This window comes from Corvus kubaryi, unplaced genomic scaffold (assembly GCF_017639235.1).
Source record: "Corvus kubaryi isolate FWS band 111438036 unplaced genomic scaffold, C.kubaryi_AGA036_p1.0 121, whole genome shotgun sequence".
NCBI classification, from domain to species: domain Eukaryota; kingdom Metazoa; phylum Chordata; class Aves; order Passeriformes; family Corvidae; genus Corvus; species Corvus kubaryi.
This window is the reverse complement of record NW_024580656.1, coordinates 295,343-304,703: the sequence shown is the minus strand read 5'-3', so window position 1 is coordinate 304,703 and position 9,361 is coordinate 295,343. Positions and strand designations below refer to the sequence as shown.

General features: G+C 67.8%; 1 protein-coding gene across 1 annotated transcript in view; it reads left to right on the top strand.

The window, feature by feature from the left end:
- The window catches only part of MIDN (midnolin), an 11,628-nt gene extending 2,491 nt beyond the window's left edge, over positions 1 to 9,137 (top strand). Inside the window, 7 exon segments of the mRNA XM_042036353.1 lie at positions 746 to 833; positions 1,131 to 1,193; positions 5,793 to 6,065; positions 6,067 to 6,180; positions 6,657 to 6,789; positions 6,899 to 7,204; positions 8,350 to 9,137. Of these exon segments, the coding sequence (XP_041892287.1) occupies positions 746 to 833; positions 1,131 to 1,193; positions 5,793 to 6,065; positions 6,067 to 6,180; positions 6,657 to 6,789; positions 6,899 to 7,204; positions 8,350 to 8,612 (1,240 nt within the window). The 3' untranslated portion in view covers positions 8,613 to 9,137.
- The last annotated feature ends 224 nt before the right edge of the window (positions 9,138 to 9,361 follow it).

Below are 9,361 nucleotides of genomic sequence, written 5' to 3'. Positions count from 1 at the left end.
GGGGGGCGCCGGGCCGGGCCGGGAGCGCGGCCGCCGCCCCCTCGCCCGGCCCTGCCGGGGCTCCTTTGTGGGCGGCGGGGCCCGGCCGTGCCCCGGCCCTTTGTTCTGGGCTCAGCCCTGGCGGCGGCGCGGCCCGGCCCCCCCTGAGCCCCCAGCGCCGGGGGCGGCGGGGGGGGGCCTTTGTCTGCCGGGGGCCCGGGCCGAGGGGCTGCGCACCCCCCGCGTGGAGCGGGGCCCGCGTGGGGCCGGGCTGGGAGTAACTTGGAGCGTCTTTCCCGGCTCAGGGAGGAAGGTGGGGGACACATGGGGACACCACATCCATCTGCCGGCACCCACGGGGTTGGGGGAGCACGTTCCCAGTGCTGCCTCCCCCACCTACGCTGGTCCCAACTTCTCTCTAACCGCCCCCCCAGTGGGCAGGTTTCCTGTGCCACGAACTCCGTGCTCCCAACCCACCCCCCCCCCAAGCTCAGCTCCTCTCTGGCCCCCTCAGCCCTGCCCCGTGCCCAGGGCAGGGGTGCCCCACACCGTGAGTTCCCCCGGGGAGCAGCTGAGGTGCCAGGGTCCCCTCCTGCCTGTCAAGGCTTGGAATTTCTTGGGGTAGGGATGCTTGGGGGGGGGGGATGTTGGTCCCCTGGGAGCAGCCAGACTTGCAGCTGGTGTCGTCGTCCCCCCCCCTCGTGTGTACCCTCTGGGGGGGCTGCCCGACCCGCACTGACACCGCTTTTGGCATCTCCCCCCGCAGCCGCCTCAGCTCTGGCAAACTGCAGGACCTGGGGGTCGTGGAAGGTAGCAAGCTGACACTGGTGCCCACCGTGGAGGCCGGCTTGATGGTGAGTGGCCTTTTCCTGCTGCTCCCTCCATCCCTCCCACTCGTCCCTGTCTATTATTAAAGCTCCGGGCAAGGATGAGGATGTGATGTGCTGGCAGCCCCGCGGCTCTGCTGCCCCTGCTCTCGCTGCCTCCTCAGCGCTGGGTTGGGCACGGCAGCAGGTTTAGTATTTCACTCCTTTCTCAGGGCTTGTGTAGAAATAGTGGAAGTGACATGTCATCCCTCCCTCCTGCTGCGGACGCCCCCTCCTTCGCTGCATTTGTAACGTTAATCCCCCCCCTCCTCCTTTTTTTTCCAGTCCCAGGCGTCCAGACCAGAACAGTCGGTGATGCAAGCTCTGGAAAGCTTAACTGAAACTCAGGTGAGGGGCTGGATGCCGGGGCAGGATGGAGACAAAGGCGGGGGGCGGGTGGGGGAAGGACAGCTGCGGCCTCACTTTGCTTCTCCTCCCAAAAGCTTTGGCGTTGGTGCCTCGCTGAGGTTTCACCTTCAGCAGGGCTGGGAGCGCTGAGGGTGGTGCCCGGGGCGGGCACCGTCACCCTGTGCAGCTCTGGGCTCAGGGAGGTCCCACGCCGCAGCCTCACAGCCCAAACAAGCCGGGAGCCGGGGAGGTGAAGTGACTCACTCAAGGTCACGCCGCAGGTCAGTGGCAGAGCAGGGCGGCTCAGGGCCCTGCCCGGGGGTGTGGGGCTGCAGCCCCCCCCCCAGCTTCCTACCCCGGGGTGCAGGGACAGGGCTGCCCATCTGCCCCACAGCCGTGATGGGTGTTGAGGGAACTGGGGGCTCGTGGGGCTGCAGAGCCCGGCTTCCCCCCAGCACCCAAAGAGCTCTTCCCCCTTTCCTTGGAGCCGTCCTTGGGGGGTGCAGATTGCCCGTGCTGGGGTGTTCTGGCCCTCTCGTTGTCCCTTGCTCGGTGGCCTTGTGCTGGAGGGCCATGCGCCAAGGAAGGGGCGCGGAGGGGGCCAAGTGGGCGGCGTTGGTGGGGCTGTGGTTGAATCGCTGTGGAGTTGTTGGCAGGGTGGGAGGTGGGCGGGTGGGGGGTCCTCACTGCTGGGGGGTCTCAGCTGCGGGGCGGAAGCGTTCCCAGGGTGGGAGAGCCGTGGGTGAGCCGTGGGTGCGCACGCAGCCGCCAGCTCCTGCCGCGAAGGTGGAATTTACCCCCAGCCGTGCAGGCCCCGCTCCTTTGTTTTCCGTCTCTGTTACTGCTGTGAAACTCTTTCCTTCCTTTTTCTGGCCGGTGCTGCAGCTTCGGGTTTTTAAGGGTTGGGTTTTTGGGGGTTTTTATAACGTGCTTTGCTGAATTCTGGGAAGGGGCTGAGCCCCATGCGGTGCCAGGGCTCAGAGAGGGGGCTGGTGGGGGCACAACTGTGCCTCCTGTGGGGATGTGGCCAGGCTGCCCTGCCCGCAGGGACTGACCCGCAGTGCCCTTGGCTGCCCGGGGTGACCTTGACTTTTGGGAGCTGGTTTAACCCCATGGGGGCCAGCAGGGTGAGCTTGGACTGGAGCCCTGTGCCGGAGGCTGCTGGGGTGCCATGGAGGGCTTGCAGGGTGCTGCCCATCCCAGCTGGGGTGCAGAGCTGTGAGAGGGGGCAGCCTGGCCCGGGGGTCACCGTGCACGTCCTGGCCTCAGGGCTGCAGATATTTCTGATGGGGCTGCGCAGCTCTGCTCTGGTGTGGGATGGACTGGGGAGCCAGGAGCCCGTGCAGCTCAGGGTACCCCCCTGCACAGGGCTGTGGCTCCCCCACACCGAGCACAGCGGACGGAGGAGGGTGGGTGGGCTACGGTCTGGCGCTGGCTGCGGGAAGCGGCTCCGCACCTCCCTGCCCACCGCAGGTTCCTCCGGTTGGTGATTCAGGAAGCCAAGGCTGAGCAGGAGGAACCGCCAGCACCTGGGGGGCGGCGGGGGGGGGCAGGAAACCACTCCTCCCATTCATGCTTTGCTGGGCTCTGCCTGCGTCACGCAGCCTCCGGAGCACAGGGAGAGCTGAGCCGCTTCCTCTGGGGGCGGCGGGGGGGGGGCCGGGGCGCTGCCACCCCCTCCCCAGCCTTTGGGGAAGTGGCTGCCGGGCACGGGGGCTTCCTGGAAATGCTCCTGCACTTCCTTCCTCCCCGCATGGCTGCCCCCGCTTTCCAGGGATGGCAGGCGTTCGGTCCCACTGGCTCGGCTCTTCCTTCCCCCAGTCCCTCTGCCCAGCAGTGGTGAGGGGGGGGAGCAGAGGAGGGGGATGACACATCCTGCTCTTCCAGGGCTGCGGGAATGTGGCCGGGGGGCTCTGGCCCTCTGCTCCCGTTGGCACAGACAAACCCCTAGGCACCGACACAGGTGGCTGGATGGGGGGCCCAGCTGGAGACCCTGCAGGGTCTGGGGAGGGGGACATTTCCTGCTCCCCCTCCTCATCCTTGGCCTGGCTTTGCCTTTGCCATCTGGATCTCCCAGGATGGTTTCCTCGTGCCTGTTTGGGGGTGCTGCCTTCCCCATGCGGGGCAGGGGCTCACCGGGGGCAGCTCCCGCTCTCTGCCAGCCCGGAGCTGGGGGCCCGGGGGTGTCTGGGGCTGGGGGCCGGGGTGACGCGGGGCCAGGCGTCGGAGCGAGGCGGGAATGCGGCGTTCTCTGAGTCATCGGCGTTTCTGAGAAGCAGCTGGGAGACACTTGCCCCATCCCTGCGGGCCCCGAGGCCGGTACAGTGCAGCCGAGCCCCCCAGGGCTTGGCAAGGTCCCAGGGGACCCGTGAATGCGGGGACTTTGGGGGCTCAGTGGCCCCAGCCCCCTCGGCGAGGCTGTCCCAGTCCCCGCGGCGGAGCCGGCTGGGAGGGACGGGGTCCTCCCGGCGTGGGCGGCCGAGCGGGCGGCTGGGTGGGACGTGTTTGCATTGGAGCGGGCTGGTTTCGCCGGGGGGGGAAGGTTGGCAGCGGCGTGGGGGCGGGTGCTGGGAGCCCCGGAGCTGGGGCGCCGCGGGGACCGGGCCGGCTCCGTGCCACGGCCCTACCCCGGGGGTGCCTCCGGAGGCCGTGGGACCCCCGCGCCTGGGGATGGAGGGAGGGGTTTTGGTGCTGCTGGGCAGCGCCGGCAGCACGGGCCTGGCTGGGTTGGGGTGCTCTGGTTTCTCCCAGCGCTGGCGAGGGGTCAGGCAGGGCAGGGGTGAGTCAGAGGGAGCGGGAGGCGGCCGCGGGCCCGGCTGACGTCAGGGGGCCCCGGGAGGTGCTCGGGGCTCCCCCGGGCACACCTGGGTGCAGAGCCGGGGCTGGGATGCGGCTGTGGGGCTGTGAAAGACCCGGCTCAGGAGCCCAGTGGGAGCGGGACCCAGCTGGGTCATGCATTGGTGAACGGTGTGTGGACCTGGTGTTGGGGTCCGTGGTGTCCCGGTGTGAAATGTATCCCCTGGAGTGGCTCAGAGAGCAGCAGCAGGGCTGGGGTGGCCCAGCAGCCGTGGGGGGGCTCCGTGCAGGGATCCGAGGTGGCCAGAACTGGGATGCGGCCAAGCAGTGGGAATGGGGCTGTGCCAGCCTGGCTTGAAGCCATCCAGGCTGCTATGGGAAGGGAAACTGAGGCAAAGCCGGGGGCTGGGGTGACGCTTTCCCGCGGCCAGGCGCTCTGTGCACGCACACGCGTGTGCACACGCGTGCCCATGTGCACGCCCGCCGTCCTCTCCCGCCCCCTCGCCCCGTAACCTCCGTGTCCAGAGCTGCAGCGTCTCCTTCCTGCCCACCCCTTCCTCTGCAGCCTCCGCCTGACACGCTCAGGGCTTTGCTGCTGGTATTTTTAAAGCTGCTTTTCCCACGGCTTCTCAGAACCGGCCTCCGCGGCAGCAGGGCGTGGGGGAGCGGGGCCAGGGCTGGGGGGGCCCGGGGGGAACCCCGCTCTGCGGTGCTGGGGATGGGGGGGTGCTGGGTCTCCTGGGGGACCCCCTCGATGGCTGCACCCCAAACGTGCTGTGGGGTGTGGGTGGTTGGTATCAGGAGCTGCACGTGACAGGCTGGGAAAGCTGGGCCCCTCATGCCCTGGAATAGTGAGGGGGGTGGAAGGGGGAGATCATCCCCATTAACCCATCTGGGCTGGCAGGGGTGAGGGGCACAGCCCCCCCTGCAGCACACACGAGGGCAAGGGGGGCTCAGGGGGCTCATGGCTGCCCCAGCCCCCCCTAGAACATGGGGCGGTGCTTGGGGGGCTCCCGTGTTCCCTGGCACAGCTGCCAAGTGATTTATGCGTCTGAGCAGGGGGGCTGAGGGGTGTGAGCTGGGGGGTGGCAGGTGTTGGGCATTGGGGGCCCCCACAGCTGCAGCCTGGGCAGGGTCAGGCCCTGGCTCTTGTCTCCGTGCTGCAGCTGCTCCATCACCTGCCGGAGCTGGAGCCTCCGGGCTGGGCAGGGCCTGTCCCCTACCCCCAGCTGCCCTGAGGGGGGGAGGAGGGCAGGTGGGCTGCACTGCCTGAGTCACAGTGGTGGGCATGAAGGGACCCGGCATGTCCTCACCTGCCCCCTCCTCTTCCCCCTGTGCCAGCAGGGGCACCCACTCGTGCTCAGAGGGGGGACACCCCTCCCGCTGGCCCTGGGCTGGCCGGAGCAGCAGCGCTGGCTCTGGGCAGTCCCAGCTGCGGCTCCTGCCTGTCCTTGTCCACCGGGATCAGCGCTGGAGAGGGGCCAGGCCACTCAGTGGTGGGGAATAAAGGGCAGGAAGGGCAGAAGGAAGAAAAATACCTCCTGGCACCGTCAGCTGACAGAGCTGGCACCGGGCTGGGGTCGCACGGGGACAGCAGCCAGGCTCGCCTGCCAGCCTGGCATGGGCGAGGGCCTGGGAAGGGCTGTGGGAGTGGGGTCACCCCTTCTCTGCCCCAGTGACCCATCCCTGTGCCCATGGCAAACCTGTGGGGGTAACCACTGTCCCCAGCTTGGCACCAGGGGGACAACCACCGCCCCCCTGCTTGTGCCATGGCTGATGAGGGTCCCTTCTTTCTATCCCCAGGTCAACGACTTCTTGTCAGGCCGGTCCCCGCTGACCCTGGCCCTGCGTGTGGGTGACCACATGATGTTCGTGCAGCTGCAGCTGGCGGCTCAGCAGAGCACCGGGCAGCTCCAGCACCGGCACCTCATCGCCAGCCGCGGCGAGGCGGGGGCCAGCGCCAGCCCCCACTGCCGGACGCTGCACGGTGCCAGCGGCTCAGGCTTCGCCCGCATCCCCGTGGTGCCCACGTGCCAGCAGAGCCCGGCCCCCAGCCCCGCGCCTGCCGCGCCGGCCCCCCCCCATGTACTGTAACGCCCCTCACGCCGCTCCTGTCACCGCTGGGATGTTCCGGTCGCACGGGGCCAGCACGCAGACGGTGAACAGCAGCGTGGTCTCCTCCTGCTCAGAGGTGAGTCTGGGGGTGTCCTGGGACACTGGGACCCTTGCTTTGGGAAAGGGGAGTGAAGCCATGCACTTCTCAGCCTGGCTGTGGCGATGCCCGGCCTTGCCTCAGTTCTCTCGTGTGTGGAAATGGGTTGTCCCCAGTCTGGTCTCCAGAATGTCCCCAGGTCCCAGGGAGGGGCTCAAGGACGGGGTGTAACCCAGGCTCTTACCCTGCCTGTCCTCACACCCTGTCTGTCCCCATGGGTGGGCAGGAGCTGCTGCTGTTGCTTCTCTTTTCCCCTCACACGGCACAGCAGGGCAGGGGGGCTGTTGGGACCCCCAGGGTGGTTCCTTGCATGCCACAATAACTGGGACTGGTGCCTGCTGCACCTGCTCTGTCTGGGCTCTCCTGACCTGGTTCTTCATGGGGAGGCAGGAGCAGGGCTGTGTGCCCCACCAGACCCCTACCCCGAGGCTGATCCCATGTTTTCCCCATCCCAGGTGGACTGTGGCTCCCGCAGCAGCAGCTCCCCAGGCAGCAGTCCGGCCCCCTCAGCCCGATCCCGCAAGCCCGGGGCGGTCATCGAGAGCTTCGTCAACCACGCGCCTGGGGTCTTCTCAGGGACCTTCTCCGGTACGTGCTGCTGAGCTCCCCGGGGGCTCTGGGGCTGGGGGGATGTTGGGGGCGATGGGATCTTGGGGGGCTGCTCATCTCACACCCACCTCTCCCCTTCCCCCCCCAGGCACTTTGCACCCCAACTGCCAGGACAGCAGCGGGCGGCCGCGGCGGGACATCGGCACCATCCTGCAGATCCTCAACGACCTCCTCAGCGCCACGCGACACTACCAGGGCATGCCCCAGTCCCTGACGCAGCTCCGCTGCCAGACGCAGTTCTCCTCCTCTTCCTCCTCCTCCTCCTCCTCCTCGCCGCCTGCCTCCCCGGACCTCGCCACCAAAACTACCTCAGAGCCGCTGCCGGCGGCCGCCGCCCCCACCCTGCACCCCGTAGTCCAGTGCCAAAGCCAGATCCGGATGTGCAAGCCCAGTGGTGAGTCTGGCTGCCCCCGAGGCAGAGTCAGGGTTTGGGCTCGGCGCCTCTTGGGGGTCCCTGATTCATGGCCAAGATGAGCAGAGAGGGGCTGGGTACTGGATGATTGACAGGTGTTAGTCAAGGGGGCGGCACGTTTGGGGACAACCAGCACCCTTGGGGACCTGGGGAGGTCCCCCTCCCACCTTGCATTGCCATCTCTGCCCAACCCTGTAGGGACGAAGTGTCCCGGTGTGGGTGGGGGTGCGGGGGAGTGGCAGGTGGCTGCGGTGTCCGTGCTCCCCCGGGGGCTCAGGGCCTGTCCCCGCTGTGTGGGCAGAGGTTTTGGGGTCACCCAGACCTGGGCTCCCCCTTTCCAAACCCGTCTCCCCAGACTGGGGGTGAGGGTGGGCCTGGCTGGGGGGCCTGTCTGGGGCATGGTGGTGGCTCCCCTGGCGTTTTTGGGTGCACACCTGTGAGCCCCGGGGCCGGAAGGTGCCGCAGGCGCCTGCCCTGGATCCCCTGTGATTTGCTTAGAGGAAAGAAGTGAAACCACCAGTGCTGGCCCGTCCCCCTCAAGGTTCACTCTTCCTTCTCTCCTGGCCAGGAGTGGTCCAGGTCCCCGCAGGGGGTGGCTCTGTGCTGGCTCCAGCCCCTGGTGACGTGGCTGGGTCTTCCAGGTCTGCCCCCAGCTCTGCTCTGTCCTGGGACCCCTCCCTCTCTATCCAGGGAGATGGAGGAGGTGTTGTGGTGGGGACCCAGAACCCCAAAAAAGGGCTGTAGGCCACTGGGGACCAGCTGGGTGCTGTGGTGGACACTCTGTTTTTGGGATGTCCAAGGGACTGTGCCATGGGGGACTCCGTGACCCCCCCAGGATATGAGTCAGGCCACCCTCCCGTAACCCCCTCACCCTTTTCCTATGGCAGGGCACCTGCTACAGGGGTGTCCATGTGCCTGTGCCATGGGGGGCTACCTGGTGGGCTGTGTCCCCCCAGCCACGGATCAGGGAACCATGACCCCTCCTTCTCCATTGCAGGGGACAACCCTGCCTGTTACAGGGATGTCCACATGTCCGTGCCACGCGGGGTTGCCTGGGGGCTGGCGTGTCCCCCCCATGGCATTGCACGGCAGCCCCTCGTGACCCCTTTTCCCCTTTTCCCTTGCAGGGGACCGGCTGCGGCAGACGGAGAACCGGGCGACGCGCTGCAAGGTGGAGCGGCTGCAGCTGCTGCTGCAGCAGAAGCGGCTGCGGCGGAAGGCGCGGAGGGATGCGAGGGCTCCGTACCACTGGGTGCCCAACCGCAAGGCCGGGCGCACCAACAGCAACAGCAGCGTCTCCAGCGAGGGCAGCCTGGACCTGGACTTCGAGGACTCGGTCTGGAAGCCGGAGGTCAAGGCCGAGATGAAATCCGAGTTTGTCGTAGCATAGAGAGCCGGGGCCCCAGGGGACTGTGCTGGGGGGTCCCGCTCGCCGCCCCCGCTGCGGGGGGGCAGTGCCGGTGTCACGGGCCGGGCTCCTCGAGTTTTGCTGTCTCCTGCGACCAGACGCCGTGGGCCGACCCGCGTGTCGGGGGGAGCCCCCCACCCCCTGCTCGGTGGGGTTTGGGGCGATGTGGGGGGAGCAGCAGGAGCCGCCCCCTCCCTGCAGCCTCCCCAGCCGGGGGGTCCCAGCACCAGGGGGGCACCCTGGGGCGTATCGAAGCTGCTGCTTTGCTGTGAAGAGGGGCACAGCGGGGTGGGCTCTGGCCCCACCTTGTGCCACCCCCCCCGGTGCAGGCAGGAGGAGATGAAGTCTCTCTCGGAGGTGCTGGAGCCCCCCCGATTTGGGGGCCGTTTGTTTTCCTTCCCTTCTATATGTAGCATTGCTCGGCTGCGGGGCTGGGCCCCCCCGGGTGGCCGGGGGGACACGTGTGCCTGGGCCCCACTGCCGCAGCCCGGGGAGGGGGGACGGGGGTGGGGGGGGCTTTGTTTTGTGGGGGGAGGGGGGTGTTAATTTTGTTTGGGGAGGGAGAAGCCAAGGCGCCGTCCCTCCGTGGCCGAGCCCAACTTCCGAGTCGCTGGACTCCTTCCCGCCCGCCGCTTGGGTGGTTGGATTTTTTTTTTTTTAACTTAAAAAAAAAAAAAGGAGAAGAAAAAAAAAAAAAGAAAAAAATCCCTGAATAAATAACCCCAAACTCG